Genomic DNA, 18,705 nt, shown 5'->3' with positions numbered 1-18,705 from the left:
AAATATGTTTAGCGTAAGTATAGGAGGTAATTATAGGGCTTAAAAGCTGGTTCTGAAGAGGCTCTCAGCTATCTCATCCCATGGCAGTCTGACTGAAGATGCTAATTGGGTCTGGATGCAGCGCGATACTCGTGCAGCGGCAGAGTTCATTTCGCTGGGCGATCGCGCTTTCAGGAGATTCCTTTGTTTCCATTTAGAGTTTTAAGGGTTTGCTGAGCACTTAATTTTAAACTTAGCGTCAAATGTGTAGGGTTTTCTGCTCATTTGAAGTGGTACCCGTATGGTCGCCACGCTCTTGCTTTGTTTCGTATGGGTGTGTTTTAGCCTGGCAAGGCCCGGTTGCAGCAGCAGCTTTTAGAGAAACAAAAACTGGCCCTCTGAGGGTAAATTGTCCAACAGTGTTTGACTTCTCTGTAACCAAGGACCACATATTCAGTACAGGATGGCTGGTTTTCGAGCTGTGGTGTTTCTGCAGGCATTTTTTGCACTTGGTTTTTATACAGGAGGGCTCCACTGGTGGTGGAGCGAGAGGTGGTGTTAGCCCCACGTCATTGTCACAAAGCGAGCGGCCCCTCTGAAGGAAGGAATGCTGGGTAAAGTGATAAATTGGGGCTCGATGACCCAGTTTCCTCAGACTTCTGAAACTTGGATCAAATAGCTTCACCACCTGGTGGCTGAATATCTTCCATCTATGAGATCACATTATTCCAGAGAATTTATGACATTTGCTATGAGTAACACGCGTCCTCCTAACATCGTTACCAACTCTAATGTCTGTCTGAAAGATATATATGGTTTTTTTTCCCTAGGCTAAGCTCCCTGATCTGCAGCCGTTTCCTTCCCCAGACGGTGACACGGTGACACAGCATGAGGAACTCGTGTGGATGCCAGGAGTCAATGACTGTGACTTGCTCATGTACCTTAGGGCAGCCAGGTAATCCCAGCCCCGATACTCCCGGTGCCTTGAAAGCCGTGGTGGAAACGTGTGCTGCCGTGTACGCTGTGATCGCTCCTCTGGCCTGTTCTGATGTAGCGTGGGTGTCAACTAGATAACCTGGAGTGGTTAGTTCGAGACCAGAATGCTCTGATTTTACGTTGGACCAGCGCACAATCTTTCCATTCGCTGTGGCTTTTGCATTTAAAACGCAAAGCCAGCAGTGTGTTAGTTTGCTTTTCAGTTTCATACAGATCTCTGGTATACCCGGTGGGTTAATCGGATGCGCTGGTGGGCCTCAGTAATTCAGAGTGTGAGTAAATGACTTGTGCTTTGCAAGGATTCAGAGATGCAGAGAATCTGCACTTTTAAGTCATTTTTCTAACAAGATGGATCTAAGATGACAACAACAGGTTTGCTGAGAGTGTCCTTGTGTCTGGAGGTTCTATCTGCCATAATCCTGATGAGGCTTTGCTGCTGTTGCAGTGGAGATTTTGAGTTGATGAAATCCACGTAGACTGGATTTTAATTTTGAATTAATTACCGCATGTACTGCGGTGACTCAGGTTTGCGTAACACAGAGCAGTGTTTGTGCTGCCCCATTTTACTCATTTCCACAGTATTGCAAGGCCCTGAAATTTGTGATTTAAGGTGTAAATAGACTATTTGTGTACTGCATGATGTGTGCACCAAATGGCAGCTGAGGAATTTCAACTCTTCTCCCCTCAATCTCTAAAGGAGCATGGCAGCTTTTGCAGGCATGTGCGATGGGGGGTCCACAGAAGACGGTTGCGTTGCAGCCTCCCGTGACGACACTACGCTTAACGCGCTCAATACAGTAAGTATATAGAGCTACTGTATGAATGAACAGTTATTCCACTGATTTCTGAACTACTTAAAACATATAGCGCATGAAATATTTGGCAGGTAAAATTGATTTGGGGATCACGATATGAGCATGATAGTAGCCTAGGATATCGTAACTTGCGTTCATACAGCAACTCGTTTTCAAAAACCCAACCTATGGAATGTCAGTGATGAACTCGTGGGTGGTTTAAGATGACAGCGTTCTGCTTGACCCATTGTTCTGATTCAAGAGTCAGTGTGAGCATCAGTAATCAAACAGCAAACCCTAGGAGAGACACTGGGAATGCCAGCGTGCAAACTCAGCCTCTAAGGGAGAATCTCAGAGCTTTTCCACATTTGGGTATTTTTGCTGGGAAAATCAGAGCCAGCAGCTCTGTCCTCGTATGGTAAGAAGACACATTCCCCACTTCAGCCTGCCGACTGCTGCGTGGCAGAAAGACAAAACAACCCTATGCTAATATTGTATAAATCTCTCTTTACTAATAGCATTGTTCTGACTTCTCATAACGCGCTCACATGGGAACATGTCATTATGAGTGACAAACATGACAACGTAATATCAGTTTAAGGAAATTCAGTTCTAACTAAGATGTCACCCAGACAAATTACTCCCTGTTTTAACTTGCCCTTAGACCAGATTTTCCTGTTCATTAACTACAGACAAGGTTGAAAGCATAGAGAATTATTTAAATATATGTTAGCATTTCTTATTATTACTAGTTTTCGTTTTGGATGAGTCTTAATTAACAGGCACTCTGATGGTTCAAATGAGGCAGCGCAGCACTGCAGGGGCATCGCTCCCTGCCTGGGCACGTTGGGAATGGAGCCACTTCTAGTGCAGAAGACAATTTTGCCACATTTTATTCATCCTTATCCTTGCTCTTAGGGGAAAACCTTCAGTACTCTGCTTGTTGGATGAGTCAGGAAATTTTTCTATAGAAACTGTTGCAACGGACAGGTAAAAAGGGCCAAATTGACTGCCATGAGTACTACTTATACATTTTGGGGTGTATTGCAGCTGGATTTTGAGCCGTTGGGCAGATCCCCAGCACTACCAGTGTGTGACAAGGGGATCTAACACAAGCATCCTGCTTTTTCATCTCCATCGTTAGCATCTTCCATCACTTTGTAGCAATTAGAGTTATGTAGAAGCTTAAAATAAGTTAGAACTGGGGGGAAGAAATTGAAGTTGCCTCCCCCCCTCTTTTTTTTTAATGAGGGGACTGATTTCTCTATTTTCAAGCTATCAAATACCACAAATCAGATATTAAAAAACCACAAACTAGTAGTAATTTTCTTTAGAAATACCGTACCGGTTTGTCACCTTCTGGCTTTAGTCTGAGGTTCTGTTGGAGGCCGAGCTGTGTCAGCCGGATCACAACGTGGGTTCACTATAGCAGAACAAGCTTGTTGGGCAGAGTCTTCTTGTTGGGTGGTTGAGGTTCTGGGTCGGTTCAAGGTGCCGTTGTCCTCAGGCACCAGAGGGAGCTCAACAAAGTAGTTTTGATGTGAGAGGTCAGGGAATGGTTGAGTGTGTTGCAGCAGGTGGGAAGAGGTAGAATTTCAAAGAGGACGGGGGCAGGAAATTCCTGGAATTAAAGAGCATTTGGGGCTGGTGTCTCGTTGAGTATGACTGATAAAAATCAAATCTTGCCATTCTGGAGGATAAGCTCTTTAAAGAGCGCTGCAGGTTTGAAAAGAGATGTTACTATCGCACCTAATGAGATATAGAATCATAGAATCATTTTGGTTGGAAAAGACCTTTAAGATTGAGTCGCACCGTTAATAGATTTGCTATGGAGCGTATTCCATTTGATGGCAGGGCAGGATGTGCGCAGCTGTAGAGTATCTGCATCAAGCTGAAATTTGTCAGCTCCGCTACTGAAAAAAGTGACCTGAATTACTCTTTGTATTAAATTAGGTGCTTGGATTAGAATAATGATACCAAAAGACCTAGCTACTCGAGCTATGCAGCAATAAGTCTCATTCAGCTTTGTTTTCCTTCTCTGTTTTCTACCTTCTCAAACACGCTGGTTTTATAGAGCTCCAGGGTATCTCCAGCATTGTCTCCTTCAGCGAGAGCAGTAAATCCCTCATTAATAATTACAATTTTCTTAAGCCTGCATAGATTACAATAACTGGTGCTTAAATAGGGATGATATGTAAGTAGGGTTGGTGTGGTACCAAGCAAATACCATCTCCCTTGACTCTTCCACCATAGCATCTTGCTTGGCTGTGACAAATTTCCTTTGACTCATCTGTATTACCTGAACCTTAAGATGCTCTTGCACTACTGGCTGGGTTTTCCTTGCGTTTGGGAGGTCAGGCCGTAGATCTTTGTGCCCCACGTGGGATGTGACTTGCCCATGACCACTGGTCATCCGGGGAAGAACCAGCACCGAAACCTGGAGAACTCCTGAATTCCAGGATGCTCCTGCATCCCCACAACCCCTTCTGTCCTGCTGGCTTCTCAAAGGAGTTCAGTGCTACTTCATTGCTGTGAGAAAAAGACTCTGGGATCTAACAGTATTCTTAATGGGCTGCAATTATTTAATATTGGAGTCTGAATGCAGCCGGACTCAGACGGGCTTTTCAGCGGAGATCGTAATGACTGTAATTGCGAAAAGATGCCTTGGCGGAGTGGAAGCTGCCAGATGCAATGCCATCCTGATCTAAAAAGGTCACAGTAAAAGGGACATTTAAATTAAGTTATAAATTACAATTGAAGAACAATATTTTGATGAGGAAGAGCAGAGATGTCAGAGCTGCGAGATGTAATTCATGGCTCCATTACGGGCAGGGGTGCCTGACAGCTGAGCCGTGCCAAGAGGAGGATTTATTTGCAGCATCACGCAGACAGAAAATGGCAGCGCTGGGAGAAGCTGGAGCAGAAACTTGAAACCTTGTGGCAACCTGCAGGCTTTATGGTAATAAGGCTTTGCCTGTGATCCAGCCTGCTTTAATGACTCTTGTAACAGAAACGAGGTTTTGGGGCACGTGCATAATCAGAGTTTTTCTGTAATCTAAAATCCTGCCTGGTGATGCAGGCGTTGCTGTATTTTCTGTTTTGAAGTGTAAGGACATTTGTGTCAATTCCTTCTGGTGCAGTTGCACACGTACATCACGTCACAGCGGTTCAGCGTTTACACGGCTAAAAGTGGCCGTTCTGTAGGTGGCAGGGTGGTCATCAGTGTTTGTACCTTGGAAAGCTCAACCCCAAGTTAACAAAACCATAGACAATCCCAATAAATGACCGAAAGTAATGAGCGGAGAATGAAACAGAGTGAAACAAGTAAATTCAACTCTGGCACTTCATTTGGCTTTTTGTTCCATTATCCTATTCCTGGCACTTAAAAAAGCCTTTTTTTTCCCTACTTGCTAAAGGTAACATTTTTCAGGATCCTTTAAACCTCTATCAGTTTCTCTTGTTTTCACATCGGTGCCTTTTCTGTTGTATGAGGATTCTCTTTCATGTCTGTGCTTATGAGTTTTGTGATGGTTATAATCACTTTGTCAAAGTTAACGCTCGTGTTTTCTGTTGTTAATTTGGGACAACTCTGCCCTGTAAACTCTCCTGTGTTTCATTACCAGCGTCGCCGCCTGTCAGCCCAGCCCGTTCTTCCTGGGCTTGTCAGGTTGTTTTGCAGATTGAAGCGCTTGGGCAATGGGGCTGCCAGGGGAAACACGTGTTGTCCTTGAGGCAAAATAAAGATGCCCTCCAAGTTACAAAGAGGCTTTGGCATTGCCACGTGTTTTGGGAGGGAGCAAAGAGGGTAAAGAAACAGAGGCCCTGTTCTCTCCAGCGCTGTCGGATTTCCTAAGTGAAAAGTCTTTCGGGTAGTGGCACGCACAGAAAAGAGCATTTGCAAGGTGAGCTGGCAAAACAAACAATCCTCCTTTCTTCACGATGGATCTGCTCCCGGTGCTGGAGCGCGAACAAGGAGGAAAATCAGTGTGTGCTCAGTAGAAAAGACAACGTCTTATTTTCGTGGCTTTAAGTAGGCACCGCATACCACAGGAGTCTTAAAGGAACGAGTTAAAGAGAAGTTTAGTGGTGGCTCTGAGCGCTACTCCCATCGTTTAACCTGCGGCTCGTGTAAGATGGACCGAGATCGTTGTTCCACTTGCACGGAGGTGCAGTCGGAGCTGATTCCAAGGTGGATTCACCGGCTGTTGTTCTGTTGTGTATCAGGAAATCTCACCCGGGTTTGATCGGTGGTACATGCGGTTACTGCTGTTGCATCGGCCACTTCCCTGTAGGTGCCGTGCAGGAAGCTGAAAAAGAATAGAAAACCACTCTGGCTTAGTTTTCTTTCTTGTTCCCGTTATGTTAGCCAAGGGCTTGTGTCACTGCAGTAACACCCTGCAGGCTGTTGTTATTTTAGTTGTTGGTAAGCAAAAACAAACACGTTTGGGCCACCCATTAAGGGAATGTTACTGTTTGTTCTAAAAACTTGATACTAAGAGTAACAAAGCACAGAATCCCAGAATGTCAGGGGTTGAAGGGACCTGGAAAGCTCATCCAGTGCAATGCCCCCATGGAGCAGGAACACCCAGCTGAGGTTCCACAGGAAGGGGTCCAGGCGGGTTTGAATGTCTGCAGAGAAGGAGACTCCACAGCCTCCCTGGGCAGCCTGGGCCAGGCTCTGCCACCCTCACCAGGAAGAAGTTTCTTCTCGTATTTAAGTGGAACCTTTTGTGTTCCAGTTTGAACCCATTACCCCTTGTCCTGTCACTGGTTGTCACCGAGAAGAGCCTGGCTCCATCCTCCTGACATTCACCCTTTAGATATCTGTAAACATCAATGAGGTCACCCCTCAGTCTCCTCTTCTCCAGCTCCAGAGCCCCAGCTCCCTCAGCCTTTCCTCACACGGGAGATGCTCCACTCCCTTCAGCATCTTGGTGGCTGCGCTGGACTCTCTCCAGCAGTTCCCTGTCCTTCTGGAACTGAGGGGCCACAACTGGACACAATATTCCAGGTGTGGTCTCCCCAGGGCAGAGCAGAGGGGCAGGAGAACCTCTCTGACCTACTGACCACCCCCTTCTAACCCACCCCAGGTACCATTGGCCTTCTTGGCCACAAGGGCCCAGTGCTGGCTCATGGTCACCCTGCTGTCCCCAGGACCCCCAGGTCCCTTTCCCCTGTGCTGCTCTCTTATAGGTCATTCCCCAACTTGCACTGGGACCTGGGCAGTTAACATCTCATCGCTGTTTAGTAATTGTATCTTGGTCCTTGTTCAGTTCATCATTCTTGGGAAAAGTCCATGAGTTACAGAACTCACTGCAGTGTTTTCTGAGGTCTGGCAGCACAGATGCTTCTGGAGGGTGGGATGCGGATGGCTCAGGATAAAATCCGGATAGGAAGGAAAAGCAGGAGATAATCAATGTACAGAATCATTTTTTGGTTGTCCCTGTCATAAAGAAACTTTTGAGGGACCGTAAACTTCTTTCCACTAATCAATAGCTTGGAAGCTTTGGTTTTCTTAGCACCTTGTTTAGAAAAATTGCCTTTGTCTGTGTAGAGAAGTTCATATGCAAATCCTTCTCCCTTTTGAGTGTAGGAAGATAATGCGGTTTTTGTCAGCCAGGCAATATTTCTTGTTCTTTTAGATCATTTTCAGAAGACATAGAGCAGGCTCCTGACTCCCCTTCAGTTCTTGAAACCCCGCTGTACTTTGAAGACAGGACAGGCTGTAAATCTACAGCGCGCTAAACGCTTTCTGTGCGGCGTTAAGAGCTCGATGTTCTCATGGGTTCATCGGGGGATGTTTTTCTTTCAGTGTGGTTGTTTTTCTGCCTCACCCTGATTTAAATGTCTGTCTATTTCAGACAGCTTTTGATCATATAGATACCGAATTTCTGGTGGAAAATAAGGTGCGCTGTAGGCTGTGACCAGCTCGAACTGTCACGTCAGCTTTGGCGTCCCCGGTTGCTTTTGTGTGCTCCCGTAGATATCTGTAGAGGTTTTGTTTCTTCTCCATAATTGTTCTCCAACAACACGGTGATCTTTGCAGTGCAATAGGAGTTTTCTGGATGGGTAAACTTGGCATCCCATGGCCTGCAATCCCTCCTGTGCGTTAGTTTTTCTAGTTGGTGTCACTCATCTAAACAAAATACGCTGCATAAAATGCAGCTCCTTATGAAATATATTTTGTTGGAGCTTTTTAAAATTTCCCCTTTTTAATTTCTAATGTGATAAGCGTTTTTATAAGGTTAACCAAAAAATCTCCAGTGCTTTATGGACAGACACATTATCTGCGAGAAGCTCAGGAAGGCGGTGGAAAATACGCTTGTTTTAATGCTGTTTCTTTTACTAATCATACCCCAGTTGCCCTTCAGGTTGTTTAAATTTCACTCCATATATCAACAGGATAAATAATTAGGCATAGAGTGTCTCATGTGGCTTCCTTTAGTGGTTTTTCTCCAATATCAGATCACTGCTAATTCCATTGAATGATCTATTTGTCTTGTTTTTCAGCTACATGAAAGTAACTATGATGCTGGAAAAGCCCTGCAGCGCTTGGTGAAGAAACCTGTGCCAAAGCTGATTGAGAAGTGTTGGACTGAAGATGAAGTGGTAGGAAATGAATTATTCCCTTGAGCCCTACAGTTCATCTTGTTTCTCTTGCTCTTTTTTATTCTATTTATTTTTTTAAGAGGTTGTCTTTATGGAGAAGAGGGGCAAATAATTGCAATGCAATTGCCGCAATTGCAATGCAGCAAATCCTTGCTGCGCAGGATGAATGTTTGCAGAATTGTGAGTTTGCGGGCCCTTGTTGGATATACAGAACCTGATTAGACCGGGGAAAATACCCTTCTAATAGCAGAATAAGCGAGGAGAAGATCAAGTGACGGCTTTTGAGAGGATGCTGTAGGGCAAATTAATGGCAAAAAAACAGATGGAAAACTTCTAGACTCCAAATTTCCCTTTTGTTTTCACCTCCAGGAAGGCTTGGCCGCAGGCGTTAACTGGGGTAGGACAAGAGGTAAAAGGCAATAAAGTGTTGTCTGTGGTTTTTTCCTACTGGTATTGGAGGTTTGTGGTGTCAGCTCGAGGTGGTTAATGGGAGCTTGGATATCAGCATTGCTCATAAACAGAGCTTAAGTCCCTTCTTCCCCTCATATGGAATATTAGGAAGTGTTTAGTGCTGTAGTTCTTGCTGGATGAATCTTTGACAAAGAGCAGACCAAAACCAGCTTATCTGAAAGCCGGGATTTAACCACATACAAATGGTCCGGCTGCACAGCTGGGCTGGAAACAGACTGTGCGTCCTGGCCACGGCTCCCACGGTGATGTATGGAGGTGGTGGATTTGAGCCCCCCATGGACGTTCAGCGCGGTTGTGTCCTCACGGCCGCGCTCCCGGGGTTGCTGGGTTGGTCAGACCTTGCGCTGCAGGGGTTGAGCGCACACGTGCTCAACTGTATTTAAAATAAAGGTGAAACCCGTGCGTTTTCACTTGGGTTACATTATATTGCATGCTGGTGTTAATTGCGCTTAACAGAAAAGATTAATGTGAAATGTAACCTATAAGGAGACAGTACGTCTTTAGCGAGCCAGCTAGGAGTGTGTAGCTTTCTGGAAATGGCAAAACATTCTGCTTTGTAGCTCAATAATCAGGCTGCAGTGTGCACTAAAATAGCAAATCAGATGATTGGAAGTTGGTTATCATAAAATATTTATCACAGAACTTCAGACTCGCTTATAGTTTTTACCTTTGGCTGCTGGAAAAGCTTCTCTGGTACGTACTGTACTGTACTGGAGTAAACCAGGTAGTAATTGAACTTGTGTGTACTTACCAGGTATATAAATGAAGAAAATGTGTTACAGCGCAAGGCAGCATTGCTCACGGAGAAATGGCACGAGAGAAGATCTTGCTTTTTTTAAATGAAGTCTTGAAGCTCGTTAGTTGATCAAGTATGGAAGGAAGTGAATGAAAATAAACATTTTGTGGCTTTGTTAAGCTACTTAATGGCATTGGTGCAATAAAATAGCACCAATTAATGATGGGGGGGAAACTTTCATGGTCTTTTACAATTTTTAATTATTTAGATAGTGTCTGGGGAGACTTTTTTTAAAACTCTTGGTTATCAGAAAGCCTTTCAGGGAGTTATCCCCATGAATCCTGTGTGCTTACCCTCTCCTTATGCAAACCCTTTACAAGAGCCAGACTGGGGCTGGGCCGGGCCATCTAAGCCCGGATTAGAACAGACTGATTCCACAACCCAACAAAGACCCTTTGTGCTGAGGAGCTGCCCGGAGCCGTGGAGTGAAACAGCATCATGTGCCAGCACCCACAGCGAAGGACAGGATGAGTAAAAAAGCCTTAGAACGCACTTTCCTGATAAATTTTACAGTTATCTTGTCACCAAAGGGAGTTTTGTTTAGGGAACAGGCTGTCGGAACGGACACTTCCAGCGCTGTGCCTGTGTTCGGTAGGTTTGTGATCGTATTGTTTTAACCTCTGTTTTGTCTGCGTGCGCTCTTTCCCACGTTCAAGGGTGAATCGTACGGCGCCAACACCTCTTTTTCGGTGTAGATTTAGTTCCCGTCTCCCTGTTTTCCCATCAGAAGCGTTATGCTGTGAAGGCCGTGGCGGCTGCAGCTCGGGGTGTCTGACGAGTTCATGTTAAAGTTATTGAAAAGCGCAACATGACTCCAAAAGTGCAGACTGCGAGTACAGAGTAATGATCGCTGACTCCATAAATCATTGTCAGTGTCAGCTCGTTTTATCAGATTTGTTCTTGTTCTGTTCCATCCAAGTTTCCAGAAACACTTGGCAGCCCTCCAGCCTCGGCAGAGCCAGAGAGCAAACTCTGCTCTTATTTATAGAGCGCTAAGCTCCACCTGCACAACCTCATCGCGTGTTTGGCCCCGGCGGTTTGGAGACAACTCCAGATTAAAGCAGCTCTACTGCGCTTCTGAGCGTTTCTGCTTGGGGAAGTTTCCTTAATCATCGGCTCCGTGTAACTGAGCAGAACGTTCTGCGTGATGTACAGGGTGCTGGAGCCGCATAGGAACCGCAGAGCAACGTATCTTTCAGAAAACACTCATTTGTCAAACCCCAAGTCTGGCCAAAACAATTACATTTTGTTGAGAATGTTGCGTTTCTCCCCCCGTCTGATGACGGGAAGTGCCACGCAGCAGGAGCCTCTAGTGATGTGGTCCAAACCATCCTGTTAGTGCTGGACTTAGAATTAGTCTGTTCTTGCATCCTAGCAAGTATCTGCTTAATTTTTACGACTTGAGTAAATAAGCAGATGCCAGGTACAAAGCTCTGGTTCATTAACCTCCTTACCTGAGAAAGTGAGAGCTGCTTCGCACTGCTCAGAACTGATTAAAATAAAGGATGGAAGTTACGTTATCTTTACTCCCGATGATATGGTTGCAGAGGGTTAGATCAAATTAAACAGAGGATAAAATTTGCCAGTGATTGAATTAAATGGAAGGCTCTGTAAATACCAAGACAGAGGTTTGTTGTCTCGCTTGTGTTTTGAAACCTATGGCTATTTTTAAGCCTTTTTTACTCCAGTATGTAAATTCAGAGGCGCGCTGTGAAAACGCTGCCTAACAAAAGGGACTGAAGGAACCTCTGTGCTCTGCGTCCGCCCGCAGCTCGGTCAGCAGCTGTTTCCTGTTTATAGAGGTTGTGCTACACCTGACAACATGGGTTTCCAGCCCAGATTTGGTGAGGAGGGGGGTGGTTTCTCTTGTAATGCTCACTAATTCACTTCTGTGGAGGAATTTGAGCAAGGTCCATGTTCCTGGGAAGGGGGGACTGATTTAGCCATGGGTTTAGCGTGTGTTTCATGAGAGATCTTTTGCGAACGTGAGATTGCAGCGTAACCACTTTTCTCCTTTCATTTTCTTGAGCTGTCTTTTCCTTTTGCTCTACAACGCCTGTGTTGTCACCCTGTGCCCAACAGTACGTTGTAGTACAGGCAGGTTTTAGTTTGTATTTGTCTTATTTCAATGCACTGAGGAAACAAAGAGGCTTCACTCAAACCCAGCAAGGGAGGGTCGGAGGGAAAGAGCAGCGAGCTCTATTCTGCATCTCATGGGCACCTCTAAAACATCTCTGAATCTTGGATGGAGTGCAGGCGTTTTTCATGCAAGCAATCAGCAATCTTTAAAAAGAATGGAATGGCACTGGTCCATTCTTCTCCAGTTTGAAAGATTTCAAAACCGACATAGAAATGGGGAGTTTGTCTATGGGGAGCAAGTACAACGAACCTGAAACCGAGTCCCTGTGTTTGCACCCCAGTGCTTGCCCTGACGGTCACGCTGCTTCACCTTCAAGAGACTCCCAATCTGGAGCCGTGACCATTAGCTGTTTCAGTGTAGGTTAAATTGAACACCCATATTTCCTGGCGTGGTTTCAGTGAAAATATTTCACAAGAAAAACTGTCCCTACAGAATCTCTCGCCATTCTGGGACAGAATCTTCACTGCAAAATGGCTTTTCGACTTTGTGATGTTCAGTACATCCTGACCCTGCGCTTGCTCCGCATCCAAAAATGAGCCCTCTTCCATTTCAGATAAATACCCTATCAAATGCTGTCATTTACTAAGGATACAATGTTCATTTAAGTTCTGTTAATTTAATGAGATGGTTCTCAATTCCAGCGTTCCTCGTGTGTTGGAGATGCTGAAGGCACTGGACTGGTTCTGACAGTCCTGCTGATCTGATCTCACACTTTTGTCTCTTTATTCAAACTGTGCCTTTTTCTGCCTTTCTATCAAAAGCACTAAAAAAATCAATACGAGGGTCAGAAGAGAGAAATACAAATCCGAACTAAAAGAACCTCTAGTTTATTAGGTTTTTAATTAAACATGATGAACACATTTTAAATAACACAAAGGCCTCAGGCTGAGCTGCATCTAATCGAAACAGATTAAGTCACCCGTCCACACTTGGGCGGTTATTAATTCTGTTTACTTATGCATGCTCGCTAAGGGCAGAGTTTGCTGCGGTGCAGTTTATTGCACTGGGATGCGTTTGCTGCATGGAATTGTGCTCCCAATTAGCATTCACATAATCACAGAATGTCAGGGGTTGGAAGGGACCTGGAAAGCTCACCCAGTGCAATCCCCCCATGGAGCAGGAACACCCAGCTGAGGTTCCACAGGAAGGTGTCCAGGCGGGTTTGAATGTCTGCAGAGAAGGAGACTCCACAGCCTCCCTGGGCAGCCTGGGCCAGGCTCTGCCACCCTCACCAGGAAGAAGTTTCTTCTCAAATGTAAGTGGAACCTTTTGTGTTCCAGTTTGAAGCCATTACCCCTTGTCCTGTCACTGGTTGTCACCGAGAGGAGCCTGGCTCCATCCTCCTGACACTCACCCTTTAGATATATGTAAGCATTAATGAGGTCACCCCTCAGTCTCCTCTTGTCCAGCTCCAGAGCCCCAGCTCCCTCAGCCTTTCCTCACACGGGAGATGCTCCACTCCCTTCAGCATCTTGGTGGCTGCGCTGGACTCTCTCCAGCATTTCCCTGTGCTTCTGGAACTGAGGGGCCACAACTGGACACAATATTCCAGGTGTGGTCTCCCCAGGGCAGAGCAGAGGGGCAGGAGAACCTCTCTGACCTACTGACCACCCCCTTCTAACCCACCCCAGGTACCATTGGCTTCCTGGCCACAAGGGCCCAGTGCTGGCTCATGGTCACCCTGCTGTCCCCAGGACCCCCGGGTCCCTTTCCCCTACACTGCTCTCTAATAGCTCATTCCCCAACTTACACTGGAACCTGGGGTTGTTCCTGCCCAGATTCAAGACTCTACACTTGCCCTTGTTCTATTTCATTAAACGTTTCCCTGCCCGGCTCTCCAGCCTGTCCAGGTCTCGCTGGGTGTAGATTGTGAAAAACACTGGCGAGGCTCATTGAAACACCTTTGAAATTCAGCGTTGGGTCTTCCAAACGTAAAGAGAATTTGGGTGAAACGGTTTTGCACTATTTCTTGGACGCTGCTTCCTTTTTCTTTGCTTGGTCCCATCTTTTCAGAGATGTTAAATTCTCATAAGGAAAATGCACAATGTTCCTTAGGAACAGGTGGGTTTTTGACTCATGCGTCTCCACACGGAGCTGTTGGTGACATGCTGTGGTGTCCTTGATAAGGAGCTTTTATCATTAAATATGCTGCCCTTTAAATATTTTACATTGCTTTTGGTGTGGAGTAGTGGAGGTAAACAACCTACATTCCAACAATCCCCCGAATTTATGTGCAGGGACAGTTAATCCTTGCTGGTGATAAACCTTGATTGGCCAGGTACATGGATTTACATGTTCATAGATGTGCAAATAGCCACACCTGGCTTTAGCTTTAAGCTTATTTATCATGAAGTACAAATGGAGATCCTTCTGCCAAAAGTGACAAGATACAGCAAAGTAATTTCCTAACATGCTCACAAGTATTTGTAATCCAGCGTAGCCAGTCAAGAAGTTACTTATGCAAAACACACAGGCTTATTTGCTTGGCTTCTTTGCCCAGAATCATCTTCGGATGTGTCTCGTCTGCCCTTTCTGGAGTTGTCTGCTCATGAAAACGTTGTTTGCGTTGCTCGGTTCTCTGAATCCAGGCTTTGCAGATGGGCCGGGAGACAGAGCTGCTCGCTGGGGCACAAATACCATGAATTTTATGTATGGTTTATATGGCAGCTGCAGAGAATGTAATTCATGGCAAAATGGAAACGGAGCCTCTGGAATAGTCTGGGGGAGGAAATCAAGGGGTATTTGAGGAGGAGGCTGGAATTGGGGGCTGCGATCGCTGGTCGCGCAGGCTTGGGAGGTTAGGATGCTTGGTTTTAATGTTTTATCCACAAAAAGTAAATATTACAGCTTCATAGGAGAGAGAGACAACTCCTACTAAATTAACGCTTTGTGGACTTCAGGAATCAAGCCATTTGATGCCATTTGTGTTCATCAGTAACAGCTTGAAAATCAAGATAAAAACGCCCACCAAACGCAAGTTGCTGTGGTCTGGTAGGACCTTTATTTTAAGAAGAATAAATAGGATTGTAGGGAATGTACAGTTTATAGCTCAGACCATCAGTCCTCACAGTCAAAAGTAGCTGAAGAAGGATGAAATTATTCTCCTTGGGGAATAAAGTTCTTATTTAGGAGTTGCATAAAGTTACGCTTATTTAGCAATTGACAGCTTTACAAAACTAAAGGGTGCAATATAGAACATATAAAGTGTAATATGGCTGGAAAAGGCGAATTTAGTTTAAACGCAGGTTTCCAGACAAAAGATAATGATCCTTTTGGTTGTGATTAACTCGCATCAGTCTTTGATCCGAGCCCTTGTTTAAAGGGATCGATATTGCACATGCAGCACAGAGTTTATTGTCAAGTCCTTTTGGAAATAAGACACCGAATTAAAAATCAATTATACGTGTGGAAAAGTTTGTGTAGGGCAATCAATTTTGTCCTTTTAGTTTGCAGAAAGATTCCATTGTGTAACCAGCTGTGAAAAGGAATGAATTTCAAAAGCCTCCAGCAAATGAACCCAAATGGGGGTGGGGGGAAGTAGATTTAAATGAACAATAAAATTATTTGGGCATTTCATGTTGAGCAAAACCTGCTTTTGGGGGGTAAATCTATAGATCCCATCAGTGACCTTGCCTTGGAAATGGGCGATTTCCCTGCTTTCGCAAATCTTGATCCGTCCACAGCTGCCAGATAAGTTAGGCTTTTCCTAACAATACCCATTTTTTAAAATTTGCTTTGTTTAAGCGCCATATGTTTCTTGATTCATCGTCTTTCTGCCTTCGTGTGGAATATTTTTATCTATTAAGCACTTACCGCGTTGCTGAGCCCCCAAAATAATAGCAGTGTTGACACTGGCCGGGCGCCACGGCCCGGGCGCCTGTTTGGGGATGGGGACGGAAGCTGAGCTCCAAACTCCAGTTTAACTCTGCTCTGGACTAAATAAGTGATTTGTAGGTGCTTTCAGAAGCTGGTGATGTGTTTTGTTTTCTAGAAGGTTTGTAATAGAGAGGCACACACACACACACACACACACGTAGTTCACTGTTGCCAAGGGAAAGAATCTGCTGCTTGAAAGATTAATAAATATGACAGCAGCTGATTGTTAAAACCATGTTTTTCATCTCGTTTTCAAGGGCATCTTAAAAATGGAGATGGCTTGCACTTCCTGGTGTTCCCCATCATATTTCTGTATTCATTTAAAAATGAGAACAAGACACTGAGGGGCCGGAGAGATCGCGTTCGTTCTCCCATAGGGCAGAGTGGTTATTTTCTAAATGAAGAGGGCCAAAAAAGCGCGCCTGCCTAGTTTCTTAGCAACAGGGCTGGAGTCGGTTTTAATGTTCGTGTGTGTCTTACAAGTTCTATGTATAGAAGGAGGAGCCGTGCAGCTCAGCAGCATTGCAACCGAAACAAAGACCGTTCACCCTCGTGCGGGGAGGAAAATAAACCAGGCGTGCAAATCCGCCGCATGGCCACGTCTGGTTTGCTCCCTTCTCCCCATCAGACGCCGTACGGGTCAGTGGCACAGGTGCTGTCTTCAATACGCTGACCTTTTATTCGGATTTTATCTGCCAAGAGATCCGGAACCTGGTTTAAATATAACATCGTGCGATGTCCTGTTCTTCTCCAAAAGGAAACTGAGTCATGGTGTGAGAACAGCCCGAGCATCTGGGCAGCGCAGGCTCCGCTTACCTGAGGATCAGTTCGTGTGGCCCGGTGGCCGTTGCAGCCGAAAATGACAAAATGCTGCTTCAAATTGGGGTGGTGACATGGTTCTTATCTAAAGCTTGGGTGACGGTCGCGCTGTGGATGCTCTGTGTGCTTTAGTGCTCAGGACTTATCTTTCTTGCACAAGCGTAAGCGGCATGAATGCCAAAATACACCGCACTTCCAACTTCTGTTTGCATGATAAGTGGTATTTTTATAATCTTCCCAATCAACAGCACCTTTTTTTCTTTAATTAATCATTCAGATGACATAAAAATGCATTTTAATGAAGCAAATGATATAGCTTTGTCTCCTTTTGTGTATGAGCGGGGCGGCCATATTCAATTAGACTGAAAAATGATCATTTGTTCTATTCCAGGCTGTAACAGAGCGAGTGAAAAACCTGTGATCCATCACCAGTTGCTCAGCTTTATGTTGCCTGAATCACTCACCGTTCTGTCAGTGGCTCCGAACCCTCTCCGGGAGCCATAATTTGAGTTAAGTTTGGGAGGTGTCACTTGTTTGATAATTGGCTGCTTCTGCAGTCGACGCATAGTGACTAAATATTAATCATTTTCTGCATCCATTCAAGAGTCCTAATTAGTTACGAGGGTAACAGTGCCAGTAAAGCTAATGATTATAGTGCCATTAAAAGGATTTGACAGCAAATAAGGACTTGATCTGGGGAGGTACTGAGTACCTGCTGGAAGAGCCGAGACGCTTTAATTTCCCAGTCTGGCTGCACGTGAGGGGCTTCAAATGGGCAGGAGGGAACTTCGGTTTGAGTGTGGAAATGCCACCTTAGAATAACGTCGTAGGAGCTGAGTAACTTCCCTTTGAACCCCTTTCCAAGCCGATGGTGCAGATGAGGCCCCATGGAGCTTGGTGCTCGTGCGGAGGTTCTGACAACGAACGCGTGGTTGGGTTTTCTCTTCCTTCCTCTTCCAGTGTTGTGTCAAAGATGTCGCGTTGATCAGCGCCTGTGAGGGCGCGTTTGAAACCTGCTGCTCGGTGCTCCTCGGCCCGTGGTGTTGTGCTTTGTGGCTTTGAATAGACTGCGGTGAAGGCTCAAGGTACACGGAGCTGCAGGGTTTGTGGGTTTGCTCTTGATCTCTCACTTGCTCCCTTACCCACTTGTGCACGAGCCACCATGGGTTTTTGTATTCTTTTGTTCCTTTCCTCCCCACCCCCTCTCACAGTATCTGCTCAGGTTTATACAGCTTTTAGGCTACATGGGGAGATTGATCAGACATGGGCTTAGGCGTTTGGAGGAGCTAATAAATAAGTATCGTAGCCTATTACCCTCCACTGCATTGGAATCACTTCAAACACTCCAATCAAACATTCAATTTGCTACAAATTGGGGAAGGCAAAAGAGGGCACCTGTGTTTTATTAGGGCGCATATTTCGTTTATCTGATATGGAAGATATTGTCCAGCTCTCAGTGTCTGGGGAGGCAATTCCATGGTCTCAGCCCCGCTTCCCCCTCACCTCCCTCCCCAGATGCCTCCCGGTTGTGCTTTGCCTTTGTTTTTGATGCATTTCTGCTCCTTCATTTTCAAACCTGTGTTCTTTCCCCTCTCATTTGTGGGGCACTTGTTGAGATCCGGCACCGCTTCTTTAAAACTGCATTTTACCAAGTTTGGGTGAGCAAGAGTTTGAGACATGAAAAGCAAATAGCTTGTTTCTTTTTTAGTTTGAAGTTTGCAGTGTAAGTGCTGAATTTCTGCTACTTACCTGTACTAAAGGTTTCTGTTTCAGATGTCATATGGGGAAGGAAGTACGTCTGTGGAAAGGAACACATTGTCCGACCTTTTCTTTTTGCTTGCTCTTTAGTTTTGGTATGTGAGAAAGCTTTCTGTATATTAACAATTTAACAGCAGTTTAAAGTAACCATCAGAAATGAATATTTTCGTGTACAGAAAAACACAATGTGAAGTATAATCCAGCGCTTTCTGTTGTCTCTTGGCAACAGCGTAGTGTTTTGTTTCTCTGGGTCACAATGTGCCAGACCTTTGTTCTCTTGAACGCTTAAATGACTTTTTTAAAGATGCATTTTGGGTAAAAAGAGACTCGATCATTTTAGCTTGGTTTGCAGCACTGAGTAACTGTTGATTACAGGAGACAACAACCTTCAGGTAATGTTTCATAAATAGAAAGCTCTTGTTTTGCCAGCAAAGGCAGTCTCCAGTTTGGGGTTTAAGGTTTGTGCC

At 45.2% G+C, this 18,705-nt stretch overlaps 1 protein-coding gene across 7 annotated transcripts in view; it reads left to right on the top strand.

The window, feature by feature from the left end:
- The window catches only part of RERE (arginine-glutamic acid dipeptide repeats), a 166,070-nt gene that overhangs the window by 97,059 nt on the left and 50,306 nt on the right, over positions 1–18,705 (top strand). For all 7 annotated transcript variants that reach the window (XM_065854884.2, XM_065854883.2, XM_065854880.2 and 4 more), the window contains 3 exons: positions 810–934; positions 1,673–1,772; positions 8,280–8,378. In XM_065854884.2, the coding sequence (XP_065710956.2) occupies positions 810–934; positions 1,673–1,772; positions 8,280–8,378 (324 nt within the window). The remainder of the gene's footprint in view (positions 1–809; positions 935–1,672; positions 1,773–8,279; positions 8,379–18,705) is intronic.

The sequence above is a fragment of the Patagioenas fasciata genome, chromosome 23 (genome assembly GCF_037038585.1).
Source record: "Patagioenas fasciata isolate bPatFas1 chromosome 23, bPatFas1.hap1, whole genome shotgun sequence".
Classification (NCBI taxonomy): domain Eukaryota; kingdom Metazoa; phylum Chordata; class Aves; order Columbiformes; family Columbidae; genus Patagioenas; species Patagioenas fasciata.
This window is presented reverse-complemented; position numbering and strand designations above follow the sequence as displayed.